Here is a 23,869-nt window from a genome sequence, read left to right on the forward strand (position 1 = left end):
CCTGCTGGACATTAGAAAGAATGCAGGTTCACATTTCAGACCTAGATGCTACAACCTGACCCCTGACCTCTGCTGACACCATCAGCAGGAAAGGGACAGATCTTGATCATCCCCTTTTAAGACTTAGTGTAAAACACCTTTAAGAGTTTGATAAAGTCTGGTCTGGCTCACTGGATGTAGACTGTGGATATAAGCCCACCCCTGGACACTGATTTACACCAGTGTTCTCTCTTCCTTCTGCTATCTGTGTGTTACCGTTTCCAGATCCCCTTCACTACAGAAAACAACAACCTCTGAGTTAACGACCCACAGGCTGAAAATGTCACATTTTAATGAAGACTTGAAGTGCAGTGAGGCATGGCTGCTTTGTTGTTTCAGTAAAATGTTGTTAAGATCTACAACGAATAAAACAACTTGTGAACGCACCTCAGGAGAGACCAGACTCTGTCGTGATGTTGATCTGACACGGCCAGTCGGAGTTGATTAGTCACGTCTTTTTAACGTTGCAGCTTCATGCACCGGTGACACTGACCATGACGCCAGTGTACTGATCCATGTCACACAAGCTTCTATTATATCGCCATAATATCGATCTGTTATAGCCACAGACAGCCAGCAAATCATCTGTGGTTATAACAGGTCCACTGAGCGTCTCCAGAGCTAAAGTATAGTCAGGCCCCTATCACACAGAAAATGTTTTAGCAGCTGGAGGCAGCTTTTTATAATTGTTTTTAATGAGAATTAAGCTTTTTGCTCGCTGTTTTTGCATTGTGACATGCCTCACATTTTTGCACTCTGGGCGCCTGGCATTTTTGCCAGAGCACCTAAACTCCTCGAAAGAACTTCAACTCATAGTGGAAAAGTGCTCCACATCGTCTCCGCTTTTTTTCCCATAATCCAATCAGATGATTTGAGAGGCGGGCCTTCTGTGGTGGTCACAACAACAAGTTTACAGTTGGTAAACAATGGAGGAGAAACTGGTGGTAGTGATTGCTGGATACCCAGAACTATACGGCCCGACGATAGACAGCAGGTTGTGAAACTGCCCCTGAGTCATCCTAAAATATGCCTGGAAACATCCATGATGGAGGAGAAGCTCCTGGACCAACTGGTGGTACTCCCCATGATCCAGCCTCTTTTTTAGGGTCTCATGTACCCACACAGATCTCTGTTTATCTGCTGACAGCCTCTCACCCTCAACCAGAGCTACAGACAATACCCTCTGCTTCAACATGTCAGGAACTATGCACTGATTACTGTCAAAAACAAACAAACAAAAAAAAAAAAACGGTAAATTGATTACATGGGGAGGTTAATGAAAGGATGTGATGGGGTGGGTGCTTGGCAACAATAAAGGGCACAGCAAGCATTTTTTTAACTAGTTGCACTCAATAAAAAAGAAAAAAAGGCAGCGCCGTGCACCTCTCATTTTGCAATCTGTGAAACGCTTTCTGTGTGACCAGGGCTTCACCTCTAGGGCTCCGATTATCAGATCATGTTTGTCTTTATATCACGTCTGTTACTGTTTTCTGTGGCGCTTTCTTTTGTGGGGCCATTTTAATGACAGTGCTCACCCTCTCATGTACTTATGTTTCACCAAAACAAGTTCACCCCCAACATTATTTAGCAAGAACACTGTTGCTGCATCCTGGGCTGAGCTCTGCCCAAGACGACAGTGATTTGTTTAAAGAAACAAAAACAAGGTCTGCTCTTCCTCTTTGGGTTAGCTGCTAACTGCTATCGGCTACTTTTTAAATCCCCTGCAGTGGGTTGCATGCGTAACATGTCATCAAAACATCACACCTGTAACACCCATGATCCCGTCCCACCAGCTGTTCTTACATTGTTTCAGCGTTGTTACTACCTCTGATGCCACCTTAAAGGCGAGACTCTCTGTCCCCCAATTCTGAGATTGTACCTTTTATACAGAACAGTAATCTAATGGTGTGAAATTCTCCCCTTGATGAGGGAGTGTAAAAGGTACTGTAGAGTGTGTAGATGCCTCACAGACAGCCTGTCACTCAAACCAACTATGCCCTTAGATATGCATAACTTTAAGCCTTCATTACATTTAAATGACTCATTTACATAAAATTCACTCCCTGTAGTTGTCATGAATGTTAAAATTTACTTTAGCGACCAAAACTGTTTTTGTACCAGGCTGTAAACATGTTTATTTCTGCTGTAATGTTGGACATTTTAACATGGCGGTCTGTGGGGATTAACTCGCTCCTGGAGTCAGCCTCAAGTGGCCATTAGAGGAACTGCAGTTTTTGGCTTCATTTATCAACTACTCGCAGGAAACAGGTGGAGTTTCCCTTTAATGTGTTGGAGGGTTAATCTGCTCACAGCCACCAGAGGGCGACACTGAAACACCTCCTGCTACAAGTGTGAAGGTTCAGGGTAGAGGAGGTAAACAAGGAGGTAGAGGAGGACAGGAGGAGGTAGAGGAGGACAGGAGGAGGAAGACCTCTGGCTCCCGGAGGCCTCCAGGTTCTCCTGGTTGTGTGTGATGTATTTTTTATGATGGAAACCTGCAGCAGGTTTGGGTTGTTTTTGAAACTGAAGTCGGCTCACAGATGAGTTATTATCAGACAGGAGGTCTCACTCTGTCTCTGCAGCTGAGAACCAAGAAGAGACATTCATCATGTTACACAGATGAGATGCAGTACATGCTGCATTATAGTGCAAATAAATGTCATTCAGATTTATGTAAAGCCAGTCAATAAGTAATTATGAAAAATAAATATGAAACTAATACTTGATAATAATAACAGTGAAATATGAATTATATAAACATTAAGTGTAGATTAAAAAAGTCTTATCAAATGTTTTGTTTGTTTGTTTTTTTGTGGTCTGTCTTTTTGAATTTATAAATTTAATTCTATTAATTAGAGGAAGCATTAAAAACTTTGCTTTGTGCTGTGTAGTCTTGTGTGTGATTTATAGTGGAGGAAATCTCCGCTCATCGCTAGGCTAATTTATACAATGTAAAATGCCATAGGCTTGTGCTAATAATGTTAGCATGTTATATTTTTGAGGAAAACGTGTTTAGTATAAGACAGTTGTTTTGTCAGTGAACTTTGTGAGCTGTAATTGGGCCGAATATTGTAACATTACCTTTGTTAAATGTTGCTGTTGTCAATGGTTTTATATGAGCAGAGGAAATCCCTGCTTGTCGCTAGGCTAATTTATACAATGTAAAATGCCATAGGCTTGTGCTAAAAACATTAGCATGTTGTATTTGTGGGGAGAATGTGTCCAGATAAAGACAAGTGTTTGTCTGTGAATGCTGCGAGTTATAGTGAAGCTGATTTGTGTACTTGTGTTTGAAGTTGTCTCTATTAGGCCATGTTTAGTGTGTGTTTAGTGTGTGTATAATGTGTGTTTAGAATCAACTAAACTTTACAGCATTTCACAAACTGACTAGTGTTTTGGAGGTGTAACTGCAGAGTGACACAGACACACCACTGCACAAGTATAAATGCTCACAATGGCTGATGCACAAGTATAAATCCTGCTTAAATCTGCGGGTGCGTTTAGAAGGCATGTTTTCTTTAAATATCTGCAGTAAAATAAATACAAAATACAGCCATTTAGAGTTGTATGCCCCTCCCTTAGGCCAAATCAGGAAACAAAAGTCCCTTCCCCAGTGCTTAGAAAAATATTTGACACGCCTCCACCTTTTTGCACCACCCCTTCCCCTCTCACAAGTAACGAACAGTCCCTTGATACATTAGTTCCACCAGTGTAAACTATCCTGTTGAATATAGACGATCTTTGGCAGCCTTGACTACGTCATGACGCAGCTGCTCCAGCTGGACGTTACGTCGCTGCACTCGGTCAGTAGTTGTTAGAGGAGTCAGAGGAGAAGAGGTGCACCGTTTTAAACCCGATTTAACATTTTAAAACAACATTTAATCAACAGTTAACGGAAGGAACCGACACCCGGAGTGTTTGAGATTAACGGGACTCACCGGGGAAACAAGAGTTTGGCGGTTTTCGTCGCTGCCAGCAGGTTTTTTTCCGGAGAGATTTCCTCCTCCAGGTTAGTTTGACCCTCGGCCTCTTCTCGGTCTGTTAGCTTCTGATGCTAAAGCTTTTTGTGTGAAAACAAACTCACACAAACACGTTCACATTTACTGATTAATCACTATTTTATGAATGTCGACGCGCTGTTTTCCTTCCCCGCAGCTGAGTGGTAGTTAGCCGCAGAGGCTAGTCAGTTAGCCAGGTGTATCATAGCTTCAGACGGCCGCGGCTAGTAGCATGCTAGTTAGCGCTGCGGCTAGTAAAGTTTGGCGACTTGTTTCGGGACCCAGCTCTAGTTACAGGCTGGTTGTTTGTTTGTTATCAGTGAGTTTAACCGTCTGTTAACTGCTGTATGCTAACTGACATTAGCTGACAGACAGTGATGAGGCCTCAGACTGAGGTTTACAGCAGCTGTTTGAAGCCTCAGATAGCAGCTGTGTTAGCTAGCAGACCTGGGCAGCATATCTACTGTATGTCCCCACATCAGTATCCTCTTATTATGACTCAGTAAGGAGAGCTTTCAGAGGGTTTTATGTTCTCAGTAGTGTTTTTCTTCAGGTCACATGTTCAGTGTTTGTGTCTCTGCAGCTTGTTATGTAGAAATCAGCCACCTACAGTTTATAACTAATGTTATACTCACTGCAGACTGACGCTACGCCCTCAAATTTGCGGCCCAGCCAGTTTTACTGACTTTAGACATCGATATATCCGCAGAGGCTCAACGGATTTTTAACATTCATATTGCATTTGAAACGTTCTTCTCCCCTCGTGATTTTGCACCCTTGACTGCGCAGATCGCTCTCACCAATCTTTGGCAATGTTAGTTTATATCAAGAGACACATATGAATGTTTGTACTTGTTTTAAAACACTATGAAGGCATTTGTTAAATGTGTCTGATATTAAGGGAATAGAGAGATGTCAGCTTCAGACTGCAGACTCAGCAGCTGTCTGTCTGTCTGTCTGTCAGTCTCTTAAAAGATGTCTGCAGGTTGTTATTGTGCTCTGACCTGCAGCTGGAGGTTGGTAGAGCTGGTTAACACTGGTCACTGCTGGAGGACTGTAGTTAGTTTCTATCAGGTTTCATTGACTCGCTGTGAGGAGGTTCTGCCTCACCTGCATTATGATCCACATTGGCTCAAAAAACCCACAACAAATCTGTACTTGATTATGGTTCATAATGATAAAAGTTCTGCAAAGTATTTTGCATTAATTTAGAGAATTGCACAGTTTGTTTTTTGTTTAGTTTTGTTTTTGCACCTGAGAATTTTGTCATTTCACCTCATGAAAAAATATCTTACACAGGAACCCCTTTTATTCATGATATCTGGGAGTGACTCAGACAAAAACGTGTACAATGATTCAGATGATTGAAAGACACAAGCAGACGTCATATTTCTTACTACTGGCTACTACTACTACTATTACTGGGCCCTCAAAATATTTACAATATTTCTATATGCAACATTTACAGTTAACTTGTAATTTATCCTCACAAAAGATAGCGGTTGTGAGCTTGTTTTAATTTAATGTCTATTTAATTACTTTTGCGAGGCAAACATGCAGCACATACGAATATTTTCTATGCTGCCACCCAGAGACGAATGTTAACGGAGCAGAGCAGCGATTGGCAGTAACGTTAACAATCGCTGACCAACACCTTGCAGCATGAAACAACCTAAACCAACCCTGTGGTGAGGAAAATGATTCTCTGCTCAGTCTGTTTCACCTAAAAATAAACCTGCGCCCGGTCTGCTCAGCATCTTGTCCCAGAGCTAACGGTGCAGCAGAGAGGCTGCTCCATGATATTTATAAAAACACAGTGCAGCAGGAGACTGTACGGTGCTTTCAGATCAATTATGATATTAATGAATGCCGTTTTTAAAATACAAAGACTGCAAAGCATTTATTATTAAATAGTATGTGAATGCAGACTGTTTCGGGTGAATTGTTCAAGTATACAAACCAGGGATACACAATAATATTAACACACCATTAGAACCTGCCAACATGACTGCCAGATTCTTCATTTCACAGCAGAACAGTACACTAATGTATGTTTCTGACAACATTTGAGGTGAGAAATAGGCAGCGCAGTTACAGAATCTCTGAGCATGCTCCGCAGTTTCTTGACCCAGTAGTCGAATAGCATTAAATGTCTAACAGAAGAAGACGTCGATAACATTGTGGTAAAATCTACATCCAGACCCATGCATTTTTGGACAGACGAGGAGACACAGTTCATGCTGTGCTGGGATGTGCCATATCATCTCGTTCACAATAATACCGGTATAATTTTTAATATGATATGAAGAATTTATATCATGATACTCAAAATATTTCGACTTGTTGACATATTGACACCATACTGTTACCCGCAGCAACAACAAGCATGTCTGAAAGTGAAATTATCATCGTCTCTGCGGTGGTTCCAAAAAGAGGAGCGGCTTCAGTAGTGTGGAATAAACTGTGGCATCCTGAATGTTTTATGAACAGCCCCGGACTTCTTAGACTCTTTTAGTGACTTACCGCTCAGAGGGAACTCAGTCAGTGGCTCCTTCTCTCCTCTCTCGCTGTGCGCACACAGGAGTCGGTGTCGTCAAGTGATTTTGTCATAAACGTTTGGTGATGTAAACCTACTTGAATAAACTCCATATATGTGACTGTGTGATAGTTGTGGTATCATAACAGCCTGTCACAGGTTACAGCGTGATGATTAGAGGAGAAATGGCAGAGCATAAAGGTCCAGGTGGAAAAAAACAACTCAGTCATTTAGGATTTTACTAAAAGAAGGAAATCACCTGTTGATTTATATATATATAGATCCCAGGGGACATGTTTTGTATTTGGGAGCTGTTTAAATGTGTAATTTGTGGCAGATTTGATTTGTTGAACTATTAATATTATAACAGGATCTGAATCTCACTCTGAGTCACTGTTGTTGTTCACAAACTAAAGAAATGAGAGATCATTTTAGTTTTTACTGAAAGAAAACACGGAATGGCGAGATAGACAACGTTCTGTTGTTTGGGCTGTGACGTAATTGGTCATCCAGAAACATGTCCAATACTAACAAGCTGAAAGGGGGCATATCTCCACCTATCGTAGAGGAGCCGGACAAATTTCTGTCAATAAATCGATTCTCCTCCTGTGCTTGTATACTGGGACAAGGACAGTAGTCCAATGAAATGGCCGAATTGAGCTGTATCTGTAGTTAGATTTAACTGCATTTAAATGTAGTTACTGATGGTTTCTCGTTAGTTTATCACAACTCTGATTTCACTTTCTCCACCTAAGGGGTCACTTCCTAGTTTTATTTTAAAAGTTTCATAACAACTACAATCTGCTTCAATATTTTCAGCTGAGACAGAAACAGAAAAAAACCCTCTGGTAGAGGAACCTGTCTGCTGTGTATCAGCTGCTCCTGTTCAGACATGTGCAGGTATGTTAGTGTACAGTTTTTACTTTCATGCTGCTGTCGCTGCAGGTGAGTCTCTGCTGGCTTTAAACCTTTAGCCGTACGTTGTTAGGTTCATGTGCTGAGGTTCACACAATGAGTCAGTTGGCTGTGTGTCAGTCACACAATCAAAGACCCGCCTGCAGGTGAGCACTCAGCTGAAACAGCACCAGAGACGGAGGGAGAGTTGTGAGTTGACCTTATTCTTTGCCTGGCACACACACACACACACACACACACACACACACACACTGGGCGTTGTGGTGTTTTCCCAGCATGCCTTGTGGTTGAGGCAGTGGAGGGTGTGGTCGTCTGGCTGAACAGGCCGAGACGAGTTTCAGAGGAACCGAATCTGCTCCTGTTGTTCACCCTGACCAATCACAGGCCTGTAAACACAGTCACATGACTCAGACAGCTGGACGAGTTAAAAACAGAAAGCACCAAATGTGAGCAGCAGAGGTGGAGATGTCCTACATGTCCCATGGTGCACTGGGGTAGAGTCTTTCATTCACACCTCCGGCTATGTAACAGTCATGTATTATATATAATAACCTGAACTGTGATTGGACGATTGGGTGCGTGAGTCAGAGGTCACAGGAGCAGACTGGGGTGAGGAAGGGGTTTAATTACAGGTCCAGTGTCAGCTTCCCAGGGCAGTGAGGAATTCTGGGTAGTTAGTGACCCTGCTGACACTGTGTAGAGTTTGTTTTAATGACCTGCTGCAGCCAGACGGGTGGAGTCACATTATTTCCCCCTCAGACGTTCATCATAAGACAGACGTCTGTACACCTGTTAGCATGTAGCATTGAGCTAATTCTACCAGCGGAGGAATGTGCTGTACAGTGTGTGTGTGTGAGTGTGTGTGAGAGAATCTTCAGGGGTAACCAGTAGCAACACACCCACACCAGTACAGAGTCATGTGATGGTCTGAGCACAGCGTGGGCTCTGCGGACCCATTGATCACCTGCTGCCTTATATAGACAGCAGGAGAGAGTTCTAGCAGCTGATAGGCTCATTGACTGACTCTCACACACACACACACACACACACACACACACACACACACACACACACGCACTATGTGTGTAAGCAGAGCTGAGTCTGACAGCAGCTGCTGGGTGTCACTTTATAGAAGCAGCTGGAAGTTGTGCTGCTGCTGCTGAAGCATTTGTTGTTGTTGCGGTCCAACATTTGCGCTGGGCAGGGTGCAAGGGAATGAGATTTTCAGGGTGCGATAATATTACAGTATCACAGATAATATTGCGGTTTCACGGTATTATGGTTATACAGAATTTATATTATTACCAATCAGAATGAGCCTTAAGGGAATAAAAACAGACGGGCATTTTGGTTTGAACAAATGTTTTATTGCTATAATTTAAACTTGAAAGTTGAAACCATTTTGTTAATGGATGTTTGTGTAAAAAGTCTACATTTTGAAAATAACTAAAATAAAGGGGAGATTCTGCGTCCAGTTGCAATTTTTTTCCCCAATATTGTAGATAAGCAAATGTACACAGTATGATAACCGTCAACGTTTATATGATGGTGTACCTTGAGACTGGTATTTTGCTGCAACCTGAGGGCTGGGTATTACAGTTGGGTTGATTTCCTGTTTAGCTGGTCTGGTCTGGTGTACAAGCTTAAACCATCTGATTTGATCCAAACCGGCTGAACCAGCATTTGTCGTTAAGACACGTTCTGCACCAAATCCAACTGATATTTAATAAGTTATCCGATGATAATTTGATCAAGATTTTATCATGTTTGTTTATTAAAAGGACGAATTAACCACTAGGGGTGTGTGATATATCGAATATTCTTGATGTATTGTGGCCTGTTCCACGTGGGGTTTATAAAATGACTAGCCTATGCTGTGTACATAGAGTATGAATTGTTTCATTGTTTTTTTTAAGTTGCCAGCATGAGATTCGTGTCTGTGTTTTGATGAGGTATCCGAAACCAACTCCAAGAACTTTAGTCAGATGTCCAGTTTCTATTTATCCCTGTCGATCACTTAGAAAGTCTCGCAATGGACGAGTATGGATGGTTCTCTGTAAAAATGCAAAGGAGGTGTAAAGAAGGGACTTCGTGGCCTTATAGTGCGATCTCTGTGTAAAAGGGTAAAAGGGCTGTGACTGACAGAATTGGAGAACATATTCTTGTTATGCACCAAATCACCGAGGCAAAGTCCTTGTATGTTAAAGCCCGATTGTGTGTGTTTTTCTGCAGAGGGTGCGTGTGCGTCCTGAGGGGGTGGAGCCAGACAGACGGCGTGTGGTTCTGTTTCCTGTCTGGGAGGAGTCACAGTGAACGTCTGAGAGATGTGAAGCTGAAGGATCAGAGGAGCTGTCACTCAAACCAGGACCACTCCCCCAAACACTACCAGCCAATCAGCACGTAGTCTGGAGGTAAACTTACTTTTTAACACAAAGTCAGTTCAAAGTCGAAGCTACGAGACGCCTGTGGACATAAAGACTGAAGTCACTACGACTCCCAAACAGCCAATCATAGAGCTCGTTCTGAAGTCACCCCACCTCTGACCAGGCGCTTCTCCATGGCAACAGCAGTTGAGGCTCATGGGTATTGTAGTATTTGTCTAGCTGTGTTCAAACAGAATGCAAAGTGAGTGTTCGGGGCAGTGTGATTCAGGGCTGCACCCAACGATTAATTTTTTATCGATTAATCCAACGATTATTTCTTGACTAGTCGACTAATCTAATGTCTAATTCATTGATCCGCGCCTCGTTTTCAAACTGTATAGTTTGACTAAAATGAACAATGACAGCAATATAGTCCACGATGAGCAGCGCTAAAATCAATCTGCGTAGGTGTCCCTCCATTGTGACATTAGAAAGTGTCACATTTATCTTGCAAGTGTACTCTTCTTCAACGTTTGCTTTACTTCCTGGATTTTTCGCACGTGGAAATTCCGACCAATCAAGAGCAGCTTTCCGCTGGTCCGCTTGTTAATGGTGCCGTGAGAACACGAACCAACTCTAGGCAATTATACAACTTTGGAACAACATGAGTCCCTGATTCAGACCAAAGGAGACGACTCTAGGTGGATTTATTTTTGCATCAGTGTGGGGCGAGGAAAATCAATCACGAATGATTTACTGTAACAGAGGTCACAGACCATCACAACGGACTGTAATGTTAGTTTAAGCTGTTTTCTCGCTTGTGCCTGTTAAAGTAAAGTAAATATAAAACAGTGGAATAATAATGTCAGATGATGCATGCAGTATCATCAGCGGCGGAGCAGAAAGTTTCAGTGACTACTATCAACAGAAACACGTTCTGCCTGTTGATAATCCTGACACATCATGCTTGGGTGGGGACAAAAAGTAAACCAGAGCGGTGCTGTCTTGCTGCTCTTTTGACAAATGCTCCGGGAGACTTTCACTTTTAGTGTCTGTGCGCTGTAGTTGCACTTCAGTGAGAAGTCCTTTTAACTTTGTAGGTGAGGTTCCAGCTACAGCTTGTTCTCTGGAGGAATCCATGCTTTCACCGGGTGCAGCCTGCTTTATTGCGATGCACCAATGCATGTTTTTTGCGATGATTGTAAAAGTCAGTTTAGAGATGTGATGAAACAGAATTCACCTGTGAGGCACAAACTGACGTACACTTTAAAAATGTTTCAACATGAATAAACAATGTGCTTCACTTTCTGTCTGAACCTGAAGGCTGAAAGCACAGGTGAGTTTTCAGAGGTCTTTAAACTTTAGTTTTTATCGGTATATATTGATGGTGTGTTTCTGTGTGGACATCATATATAAAGTTTGAGTTGACTTATATATGAAAAATATAAAACACATTCAGTCCTCAGTTTTAGAAACTCACAGTGGATGTTTCGACTTTGTTCTGTAGGATGACATCGCTGATGATGTAACTGAAAAGTGAGTCATGACTGTTACACAATCCTACAGCGACTGTTCCCCTCCATGAACCTCCACACTCAACTTTATACATCAGACTGAGGCAGAAACATGCAGCAAATTCAAACACTGAAACATGTTACACAGGCGTCTTCATTTCATCTCGTTACAGAGAAAAGACAGCAAACGTGAATCACACTGTTTGTGTTTTAACTCCTCGGCCAACAGGACACCTCATATCTACCAGATTCATAACACTGCATGAAGGAAGAGTTTAACATCCAGAACAAAAAGACTCTGACACTATATATAAAATGATGAATGAGTGACGAGGCTGGTTAATGAACATAAACATCCAGCTGTTCTTAATAAACTAGACAGGATGTAGACAGACACTAAAGTTACACTTCTAATAATCTTATGTGTTGAACTTTTAAATGACATTAAATGTAAAGTTTTGGGAACTTCAAAGTCCCCTCCAGACACGTTTTAATGTAAAAATACAATGATTAATATTTTGCTCAACATGTTTTTTTCCCCACATAAAAAGTAAATATGAACTCTGTCAAGAGGATGGAAGCCGATCTACTCTTTCTCCCTCTTACCCTTCTTTTACCAGCATGGAATGGGTTTCGTTACCGCTCCCACACTTACTTCTAAAATAGACTAAAATGCCCAGATAATCCAATTGGGAGTTGAGTTCCTCCTGCATGTATACAGCTAATTGGACCCAAACTGGCCGAGGCACTTGGCACAGTGTCAGCCCTGGGCTTTGACCCAGAAGTCGAAAGCATCAAATGCAGAATAGAAGAAGAAGCTAATAACAACATGGTGAAATCTACATCTAGAGCCGTGCATTTTTGGACGGACGAAATGTACAGAGCCTGAAAGTTGTCCACCATGGTACCAGTTAGCTGCTAGCCAATCTGGAAATCCATCGGTAAAAAAACCTCTGGAGGCACAGCCCGGAGTTTTTCGACTAACGGAAGTGCAGGGGCCTCTGCGATCGCTCACGGCCTTCACTTCCGGCGGTGCCCCCAGGGAATCGCTGTGTTGTTTACAAATACTTTGGGTAGAAAACCAGCAGAGTTTAGCTATATATCACATTTTTCACGTCACTATATCACCGTGTAGACTAATCTGATGTTTGTTAAGTCTATAAGCACAATGACTGAACAAACGTTACTATTTCTGTATGCACGTTTTGTAAATAATAACAATAATAACATCGTAGATTAGTTGGGCTAACCATTAGCTGTTAACGTTAGCCGTTAGCGGTGTCTGTAATAACCATAGACTGTATAAAAATAAGGTAATAACTCAATAAACTGTCCGTGAATAAAATATTTTATTTTATATATTCCAGCAGATATCTAAGCTACATCATGATTGAGCTAGCAAAACAGTTTTGTGTTGCTATGTGTGGTATTTATTCAGTTACGGGAAATCACGATGTCTAGAAAGCATCAGTGGCTGCAGCTGAAAGGGACAGCTAACAGCAGCAACAAAGCTAACATCAGGGCGTCATCTGTTAAAAGCCTCCCGTTGTTGGATACGACATGAAACTACTCCAGTTAGCTCAATCATGTTGTAACTCAGACATCCGCTGGAAAAAATATTTTTTTTCACGTTGACAAGATGGCGTTTTGGGTTGAGCGGTCGCTATGAACGCGGAGCTTGCTGTTTCTGTTGGTACACATTTCTTGGGGACACCTGCAAGTCTCGGCCACGCCCCCTCATTGTGATTGGCTAAAGCGCAGCATCGTTCAAACTCAAAGCCCCGCCCTCCCCCCCTCTCTAGTCGTCTTTCACACAGGACTGCCGACAGATTCTACAATGTAAATTGCAGAATCTGTCTTGAGAGATTAGCTGCTAGCTAACTGTAGCTAACTTGTTCCTGGATTGTTTGAAACAGGGCATATCGCCACCTGTCCTAGCAGAGTCAGACACACTGCGGTCAATGAATGGATTCCCCTCCCGTGCTTGTATACTGGGACAAGGACAGTAGTCCAGTTGAATGGTCTAGTTGAGCTGTAACTGTAGCTCCACTTATCTGTGCATGTTAACGTTCTGACTGACCCTGATGAAGCCTGTGAGTTGCAACCCGTTGGTCTTTTTAATCTATATTGCCATGTAAAATAAAGGCATTTCAATTTTTGCACAAACCCTACAGTGTGCCTTGGGTTGTTTTCGAAGGGGACTTGCATTTTATATTTTTTGATTTAGAGTATATTTTAGTCGTGTTTCACAAGAAAGAATAAACAAAGTGCACCTGAAGTATCCAAAGACATCTGTATGTGATGACAACTAAGGGCCCGTCCCAATACCCCCCTTTAGCCTTACCCCTTGGCCCTACCCCTAGATTTGCGCGTTCCAGCGAGGGGTAGTGGTGTCCCAATTCCTTTTTGCGTGTAGGGGTAGGGGGCATAATGAGGGGTAGTGGGTATGAAACTAGCCCTTCGGAGTGAGGAATTTCAGATACTGATTTGCCAGCGAGGGGTAGACGTCACCATGGCTACCACCGAGAAAGAGACGTGGAAAAAATGTTTTTATTGCTATTCACGATGTCTAGATTGGAGATGACAGAAAGCTAGCCAGCTAGCAAACGTTACCGTCGTCAGGTTGCTTGTTAGCTAGCTAGCTAGCTAGCTCACACTATCTGGCGTCTGTCATCTGTCCTGGTCTGCAAAATTGTCGGATTTTTCACATTACGATAACGCCGGCTAGTATAACTATGCTGCCTCGTAATGTTAGCTGGTTAGCTAGCTAGCCAGCTAGCAGAAGTCCCCTGTCGTACATATCTTATTACTCTAATGGTACGTTAGTAGCAAGCACAATAGTAGCTAATGTTACTGTTATGTTGTAGATGCTAGTTGGAAATGTAGATGGCTCGTGGCTTCCTGTTTAAAATAGTTGACGGTGACGTAGTGAGTGGTGTCCCAATTCCTAGGGAAAGATTTCAACCCCTACCCCTCGTTGCGTCATTTCAAGGGCCAAGGGGTAGTGGGCAAGAGCTAAGGCGTAGTGGCCTTACGACCCAGGAGCGCTTCAACTCCTTTGTCTTCACATACAATATCACCTGCATAGCACCTGCTTCTTCTCTTAAAGCCCTCACGTTGCAGTAGTGTTATGCTAATGATATGGAAAGCGCCACCCTTCAGATTGACAGGATTGGTTCTTCAGATTTGTGATGTAACAAACCTGCACGGCTGAATCTGTGTTTGTGTGACTGTCACTGGGACACTGCAGCTCTGAGGGGGAAATGCAGCCGTGGCATTAACTGCTCATGTCTCTCATCATATGAAACACATAAAAAAACACCATATGGACACGTTAACAAGGTTAAACACTCAGTTTTCATTGGAGGGGGTCTTTATAGGAGCGGCAGCTGCAGAGTGAACATGGATGAAGTCATCATCGCTGTGACTGGGAACAATTAGGATTACACAATATGAAGTCAGAGAGACTAATCAGAGCCAGAAACACTGTTATATAATGCACACACACACACACACACACACACACACACACATATATACAAATCAAGGTTAGAGGTCAATCAGAAACAAGAGTTTAAATGTGTAAACAGTAAAAATCTTGAAACAATATACCTTCTTCTCAGCAGACACTTTGACACGTCATAGCAGGAACAGCACAGGTGTATTTAATAACACCTGCATTCCACTCAGGGGAGGTCCTGGTGTTGTCAGTGACACACTGGAGTGTCTTACTGGGACACTTACTGAAAGTCAAAATGTCCATCTGCTTACAGCTGTTAGTAGACACGTGACATCAGATCAGCTTTATTGATCCAGAGAGAAACAGCAGAACACAGAGTGCAAAATAAAACACAGAATATCAACAAAGATTATCAGTAAGGTGCCAAAACCAAAAGTACACATTACAGGAATGTCAGCAGGTTAACTGAGAGTAAACATTCGTGGTCAACAGTGAGGTTCAAATTCAGAAATACAGAAATGTATAACATGACAAAAATAACAAATTGTATACAGTGCAGTGAGAGGCAGAAAACTGAGTGGGCTTATTTAAAGCCTCCACCTGAAAAAGTCACAATTTTACAATGTTGTAAAAATCAGAAAAACATAAAATAAATAAAAATAAAATAAATTTTTTTTTTTAATTAAAACAAATAAAAATAAAAACAATAATATGACAATATTAAAGAGGTGCAAATGAAGATTATCTTCTTTAAAGTCCCACTGAAACATCAACACGAACTTTTTAATCAGTCAGTAAACAGATAGTTAATCTGCAACAGTTCTGATCAGCTGTTAATCGTTAGTCAAAAATCAATAAAAACTTCCACTAATTGTTTGTTTTATAACCAGGGCTGTCATTTGATTGAAAAAAAAAATCTGATTAATTACATGCTCTGTGATTAATTTAAATTAATTGCATACCTCAATTTTTGCTGTGAAAGTAAAGTATTTGAAAATTTCAGTTAAAATCAATGTTGGCAGATATGTTGTAGTAAAGCAGCTGGATTTTGGACACAGTTGTCCCACAGTTGTTTGACATGGCTGGCTGCTAGCGTTAGCATCAGAGGCTGTGCTAGCTCGGACCTCTTTGCGTTGATGTGATATTTCAGGCTTGAAGTTCTCCGATGGTGTGAAAATCCCTGACTGCACTGCAGAGGACAGCGCTCCTATCAACATTTACATCTGGGCGTTTTTAAATGTAAATGTTCCATTCATGGGGCCGAGGTAGATATATTGGCGGAACCTTTTTAGTTTAAAAAGACCGAGGCAGCCTTCTACAATGGGAGGGGCTGTTGATGACACTGCACGTGCGACCCACTGACAGTGGATAAACAGGAAACAGCTGATAGCAGGAATTAGTGAGCAGCTAGTAGCAAGAGGGAAACACAAACCTGACAGACACTGTAAAGATGAGCAACTGGGGAGACAAGGAATTGCGCGCCCTCCTTGTCCTCGCAAACAAAGAGGCCATTAACCGTCAGATGACGGGGACGTTAAAGAACAGGCCGACTTATGAGAGAATCGCCGAAGGACTGACCAGCTGCGGCTTCCCTCCCACGTCACTGTTTACGTCACACGCTGAGCTACATGTTTTGTTACTTGCTCACACCCCCCATTGCCCCGAAAAAGGCGCATTCTGTATAAACAAAAGTAGGTAGACGGCTTTTTGCTGCACTCCCCGATTTTGTTTTTATACTGCCAATACTGAAAAATGACTGATTGGGCTTTCCTGCAAATTTGCACAATTCCTATCTAAAAAGTGCTACTGTGGCCTTCAGTGACGCACCGGGTCAAAAGGCACCACAGAACGCGAGTAATCAGTGTTTTTAACGCATTATTTCGACAGCCCTATTTATAACTGAATCTCTTTTTGTTCTGGACACTTGAGGACGTCATGTTGGACTCTGAGACATCTTTACAGAGTTTTTATAGACGAATTAATTAATCAGTAAATTCAAAAATCTTAATTAAAAAAAGAAACATTCTTCATGTGCAGCCTTATTCAGTGTCAGATATACACTGAACAAAAATTTAAATGCAATACTTGCGAAAGGCATCTGAAAGCAGCACAAGAAAAGTGATGTCGCTCCAGGTTTCGAAAGGTTAATCAACATCTTGATACGACACACATGTCAGGTGAATGGATTGTCTTTGAAAAGGAGAAGCTATCACTAACATGGATTTTAACAAATTTGTGACCAAAAAGTGCATTTAAATTTTCGTTCAGTGTGTTTCTGGGCGAGGTCTCACTCTGCCAGCTAACGGGCAGCTGTTTTACACACACTGAACAAAACTTTAAAAGCAACACTTTTGTTTCAGCTCCTTTTTTGCAGGTTGAATTTATCTGAGACTTTTTATGCTCAGTAGAAACATTTATCTCAAGTTTGGGTTGCAAATTTGTTGAAATCAGCATGAACAAAAACAAAAACATTAAAGTGCATTGAACTTTTTGTTCAGTGTTTATGTGTGTTGGGGGTGGGGGGGGGGGCAGATCCAAGCTGAACTGAGAGCAGCTGATGTAATGCTGCTGCACCGTGTGTGTGTTCATGATGTCATCCTGTAGTTAAAATGTCCTGCACATGTGTGCACACGTGGTCAACTGCAAACAGTGAAATGAAAAGAGGCAGAGAGGAGCCGACTGTGATTGGCCGACACGGCTGTCATTTAAAACCCCAACATGTCAAGTTAAAAAACTCACAACTCAAGCTTCACTTAGGAGCTTTTTTCCAGAGCTGTGAACAGTTTGTCAGTCTGAGCGTCGAGCTAATGACGTGTGGTTAAAACACCAGGAGGTGAATATGCAGTCGTACAGATGCAGCGACAGGTTTGTGACAGAGACACACCATCTGTTAGCAACATTAGCATCGTGGCTAAGGCTGTTTGGGGTAGTGGTAAACACTGATGTGATGGGAAGAGTGTGCAGAGTCTCTCACTGTGCTCCAGTAAAACCAGTGAGTCTCAGTCTGAATAACCAGTGCTTATAAGGCATTCTTCACCCCGCAGCTCTGATAATAAAAAGAGAGAGATCACATGATGTTCAGAGGTGTGTGTGTGTGTGTTTTCAGTCTGCACACTCCTGAGAGACAAATCTGTCCTTGAAAGGCCCGAGCTGTTTTTAACCTCTCTGAGTGACACACACATTATTACACTCCGAAATATCTTCAGTCTGCTTCAGATGGTTTCACATCTCCTGAGTTACTGAAGAGATTGTTTAGTGGGGCTGTGTAGGGTTCTGATCTGTAGTCACAGTTAAGGCTGCTCCCCTGACTAGGAGTTTTTCTAGTCGACCAGTAGTCGTCATTTAGGTCCATTAGTCGACTAGTCTCCCGCATGTTTTTGATGTTCATGTAATGATTTGATTTCTGGTCAACTGTTTGGGAGCAGCCCTAGTCACAGTAGATGTCAGTCGTCTCACTCCCAGAAGCAGGCAGGAGTCCAACATGGAAGCTAAACAATGTACTGCTGTGGATGGAGGCAGCAACAAAACATATTTTAGACATCTAAAAAATCAATATCAGTTTAACTATATGCCATATTTAGAGTATTTTCACCACTTTACTTTAATGTCATACAGTGATTTCCAACAGAAAATGAGTCAGTTGTATCTCTCTCTTCAAAGCCAAACTCCATTGAGAAAAACAGTGATTTAACACTGCTGAACACAGGAGCTGCTGGTCTACTGCTGCCTCTATCAGTTAGCTAGTTTATGATATTGTGTGACTCTTGTGTTTTAAAGGGTTAATTCAGATTCATTAAAGTCACACAGTAACACAAACTAAGCAGCGGTAAACCAGCACCTCTTTTGTCCAGTAAAGTAAAATTGCTGTTTTTGTCAATGGAGTCTGGTAGATGTGGAATTGAAGATGTTAACAGCTTCCCTTTCAGAACGGGCTGTCTGACATAAAGGTAAAGCTGTGAAATTATTCTAAATATGGCATACAGTTAAACTGATAATGATTTTTTAGGTGTCTAAAATAAGTTTTGCTGCTGCCCCCATCCACAGCAGTACATTGCTTTGCTTCCGTGTCGGACTCAAGCCTGCTTCTCCAAACTGAGGATGTGCCAGCTGTTATCTTCTGTATGTAATACACTGACTACAGGTAAATACCTCAAACAGCCCCATTTCAAAAATCTGAACTGTCCCTTTAAGTCTTTTTTACCTCTGTCACTGTAAACGTGTCTGTTTGCTTCATTTTCTTCAGTCAAGCTCAACCTGTTTGTTCACTTTGTGTTTGTTCCATTCAGGTGGAGACAGAAAAACTCCTGTTAGGACTCAAATGTCGCTTCGTCTCTTTCCCTGTCTCACTTTCTCTGATCTCTCTGTCTGTTTTTCTGTCTCTCAGGACCATCATGCACCTGAAGTCGTATCCGAAGCTTGTGCGCTCAGAATTGCGTCTGGATGCGTCCGGTGTTCAGACGTCCCAGCGGAGCAGCCTGTTTGTGAGCCAGCAGGGAGCGCTGCTGAGGACCTGCAGCAGTAACCATGGCAGCAGCAGCAACAGCCGCCTCCCGTTGAGCGTCATCTCCACCAACACGCTCTGCCGCAGCAACGCAACAAACAGCAACATCAGCAGCAGCGTGGCATCACTCCGGCTGAAGGCGTCGCCCGTCGTTGCTCTGCAGCAGCTTCCCACAGTGCCGGGCTGCGAGAACGACACGCTCAGACTGTACCAGACCACCACGGAGGATGCTGACGCTCCACTGGATATCTGGACTGTAATCAAGCCTGGACATGTTCGGGAGAAGATCGCCATCTTCGCCTCAGATGGTGAGCCTACAGAGGGTGCTGGAGGCACTGAACGCACCTCAACCAGTGCCTCCGACACCAGGGACAGGACGCCGGTGGTGTGTTCAAACCACGCCACCATGTCGGGACTCTTGCGGGCTGGGAAGGCTAAGGGAAGCTGGGAGGAAAACAGCAGCGCCAAACGGCGCCGCAGGTCGGGAAACAACCAGAACCTCCAGCAGGACCCGAGGAGATGGGTTCAGGACACACAGCAACATGCCCACAAACCGTCTCCACGGCGCTCTGACTCGACTCAGCGGTCGAGCATTGGGCGGTGTGGAGACGAGGTGGTGGCGACGGCAGAGGAGGAGGAGCAGAAGGTGTCGGTGGTGGAGATGGTGGCGTTCCTGGAGCAGAGAGCCAGCGAGCAGCAGCCAGACTCCAAACCTCTGATTGCCCTCCAGAGGAGCTCCACCACCATCACGCTGTCCAGAGCTCTGCCCCCTGAGATCAGGGAGGGCTCAGAGGTCAGGGGGGAGGAGCCTGAGAGCGTCAAGGTGTCAGACATGGTGGCCAAGCTGGAGTCAGAGTGTCTGAAGAGGAGGACGGAGGGAGATCTGTCGAGGAGCAACAGCCTGAGGAGGACAGTGGGTCGAGTCCTGCTCGCCGCTGGAGACCAGAGCGCCGCCCCCTGCCAGCCTGCATCACCATCGTCATCATCGTCGTCGTCGTCGTCGTCGTCGTCATCATCATCATCATCATCATCATCATCATCATCATCATCATCATCATCACTGCCGGGAGCTCAGAGTGTGGGCAGAGAGCCAGTCAGCTGCTCAGAAACACCCAGGACACCTGCCTCAGCTGTGACCACGCCCCCCACAGGTGAGGTCCAGGCGGTCGGGGTAGCTGCAGGTCCAGAGACATCGAGCACTGTCACAGAGACTCAGACAGAAGCCCCGCCCCTCACAGCAGCCCTGCCCCCTTCACCTGAGGAGGTGGAGCCTCCACCTGGCCTGTTGTTCTTGTCTCCTCCTGCCTCAGAGCCCCTCCCCCCACACCACAGAATGACCATGGACCTTGAGCCCTGCCCCCCTCCTGCTCCCTGTGACTCTGGCAGCCAATCAGAGAAGAGGAGGAGGAGAAGAAAGGCTGACAGTGCTCAGGAGGAGGAAGCTGGCGGTGCGGCCTCCTCTTCTGCCGTAGCGCCTGTGGGCCGGCGAGCGTCTGCTTCACAGGACTTCCTGGAGATGCGTCAGCGGCTGCAGCAGCTGCTGGAGCCGCAGCCGTACCTCGCCGTGCTGCCGCATCACCTGCTACTCAAGATCTTCCTGCTGCTGCCCACGCAGACCCTCGCCGCCCTCAAGTGCACCTGCCACTACTTCAAGTTCATCATCGACAACTACGGCGTGCGGCCCGCTGACTCGCTCTGGGTGTCCGATCCCCGTTACCGCGACGACCCCTGCAAGCAATGCAAGAAGCGGTATGGCCGCGGCGACGTGTCGCTGTGCCGCTGGCACCACAAGCCGTACTGCCAGGCGCTGCCGTACGGCCCCGGGTACTGGATGTGTTGCCACGGCGCCCACAGGGATGCACCCGGCTGCAATGTGGGTCTCCATGACAACCGCTGGGTGCCGGCATTCCACAGCATTAACGTGCCAATCTACAGGAGGAACCGCAATGACAACTGAGTGTGTGTGTGTGCACGTGTGTGTGACATGAACTTCAGCTGCTCCCATGACGCAGGTCAGATCTGAACGGCTCCGTTGGAGTTTAAAGTCAAACTGAGAACATCCGGTTTGTCTATGACCTTTGACACGTTTGTTTTTTAAGGTGACCTGAGCTGCTTCATGCTGTCACTCAGCAGCGTGGCGCCCCCTGCTGCTCCGCCCGCCTCCTCACAGCCTCCGTCAGTGTCGATCGGCTCATCGCTGATCTCGTTAATAACCCGTCGTTAACAGCAGGTGGAGGGAGGAGGGTCCCGACCATGACTTCTTCTTCTTCTGTGAGTGTCGATGAAACGTAATGATCAGCTGATACTTCAGAGCAGGTTTAAAAACAGAGCTGAATTCTCAAAACCACATGTAGATCTATAAAACATCGTCTGGCTGTTGTCTCCGATTAATGAGTGCAGTCTGATGAACGATGACATCATGAGGTCATATCAGCCGTTATTAAATCAGTCTTTCAGGAGGAGATGATGCTTATAAGTTTTTACTGTAAAGATTTAAAGAGACACTACAGATTTTTTGAAGTTGGGTCGTATAAGATTGTTAACCACAGTCAGTGTGTTACCTACAGTGAATGTCAGTGAGCACGCCACCAGTTGGGAGAAGCACGCTGGAGTCTGACTTTGAAGCTCAGCAATGCACTGCTGTGGATGGGGTCAGCAACAAAACGGATCTCAGCCACCTGAAACAATTAAAATGAGTTAAAGTGTACGCTATACTGAGAGTATTTTCTTTACCTTTCCTTTCTGTAAGACTGTCCAACGGGGAACTGAAGCCATTACATCGCCCTCTTCAAAGCCAGACTCCATTGAGAAAAACAGTGATTTAACATCTCTGAACACAGGAGCTGCTGGTCTGCTGCTGCCTTCATCAGTTATTTTATTCGTGTTTTTATGTGACTTAAGCATTTAAAAATGTCAGTTTAGATTAACCGATTTCACCAAATAAGACAAACTAACCAATCAAAGCAGCGATAGATGACCAGCTCCTGTTTTCAGGAATGTAAAAATCACTGTTTTTCAAAATGACTGTTTTCGTCAATGGAGTCTGGTGACTGTGACGAGAGGATAGATGTGCAAGTGAAGCCGTTAACAGCTTACCTGTTGGATGGACTGTCTGACAGAAAGGTAAAGTGGTGGAAATACTCTCATTATACCGTACTGTTAAGCTGATATTGATTGTTTAAGGTGGGACTTTTTTAAGGTGGCTAAAATATGCTTTATTGTTGACTCCTTCACAGCAGTACATTACTTAGCTTCCATGTCAGTACTGCTGTCTGCTTCTCCAAACTGGGGGTGAGCCGACCGCCATCTACTGATAACTCGCACAACCCTGCTTCAAAAATCCGAACTATCTTTTCTTTTTAATGTGGAGTTTTATTGAGTTTTAAGGGTGGTTGTTTAGTTCCTGTTTGACTTTCAGAATAAAAGACTTGTATAAAAAATGATATTTATCCTCTGAAAAAAAAGAGCAGACAGTTTAGCTTTTCATCTGTCACCTCCACCGATCCCAGATCTAATTTATCATCGTCGTCATGTTCATGGACGATGTCTCACGTCAGTCAGACGGTGTGTTTAAGTAACAGCCTGTGAGTACGATCAAGTCATCACAGATCAAATATCAGAGGTTTGATAAGAAAGAGACAGGCGGCTTTTCTCTCGCAATGTTTGAACATTTAATTATCACCACGTTTGATTTTATTTTAACGTCTTCAGAGTGAAACTGAATCCCTCAGTCTGCCTCTCTTCTGTTTTACATCTTTAATCTCTTCGAACAAAAGGAGACATGAAGACGATAATTTAAGAAAACATATATATGATGGTGATGTGTGGGGAGGCGGAGCTTCAGCGGGTGCCGTGCTTGGAGCGAATATGAATCCACAGTAGATGAACTTTATCTGCACCTTGTTTGTGTTTACATTTGTACATAAATCATAAAGAGTTTATGGGCTGCGGCTGAGTGATAATCATCTTTAACAGGACCGAGTGTTGTATCAGTGAAGGGAAAAGAGGAAACGTGGCCTTGAGTCTCGGAGACGCTGCAATATTACAAAGTGACTGTAGAGATTATATAGAAATATATATATTAAAAAAGAATATCAGGGGAGAAAAAAAATAAACAAACGGCCTTTGACCTGCAGAGATTTTTTTTTTAAGGTTTGTTGGTTTTATGTCTGCCAGCTGTTTCTGTTAAAGATGTTTTGCTTTAATAAAGTGCTTTTCATTGGTTCTTCTTTGGGTTAAAAACAGACTCGACTCTTTTATTTCAGCGTCTCACAGATTTTATGGGGTTAATATTCTCATTATTCAAATTTAATCATTATTTAAGTGTTATTATTCTTATTATTTAAATTAAATGTTTATTATTCTCATTATTCAAATTAATTTGTATTGTTTAAGTATTGTTCTTATGATTTTAATTAAATCATATTATGTAAGTGGTATTCTCCTATTTAATTTCAATAGTTATGTATTATTCTTATGATTTAAATTTAATCATATTTGTTATTATTCTTATTTAAAATAAATCATATTTAAGTGTTATATT

At 43.3% G+C, this 23,869-nt stretch overlaps 1 protein-coding gene across 1 annotated transcript; it reads left to right on the forward strand.

Annotated features, from left to right (window-relative positions):
* Nucleotides 1-3,823: 3,823 nt before the first annotated feature.
* Nucleotides 3,824-23,568, forward strand: fbxo34 (F-box protein 34). Its single transcript, XM_033643226.2, has 3 exons — nucleotides 3,824-4,048; nucleotides 9,721-9,899; nucleotides 19,210-23,568. Exon 3 carries the CDS (start codon nucleotides 19,217-19,219, stop codon nucleotides 21,281-21,283), a length of 2,067 nt encoding a protein of 688 aa, XP_033499117.2. The 5' UTR covers nucleotides 3,824-4,048; nucleotides 9,721-9,899; nucleotides 19,210-19,216; the 3' UTR covers nucleotides 21,284-23,568.
* Nucleotides 23,569-23,869: the final 301 nt, after the last annotated feature.

The sequence above is a fragment of the Epinephelus lanceolatus genome, chromosome 15, assembly GCF_041903045.1.
Source record: "Epinephelus lanceolatus isolate andai-2023 chromosome 15, ASM4190304v1, whole genome shotgun sequence".
NCBI lineage: Eukaryota > Metazoa > Chordata > Actinopteri > Perciformes > Serranidae > Epinephelus > Epinephelus lanceolatus.

What these genes read in the sequence shown, in the direction of transcription:
- fbxo34 (XM_033643226.2), top strand. Translation starts at nt 19,217, where the DNA reads ATGCACCTGAAGTCGTATCCGAAGCTTGTGCGCTCAGAATTGCGTCTG.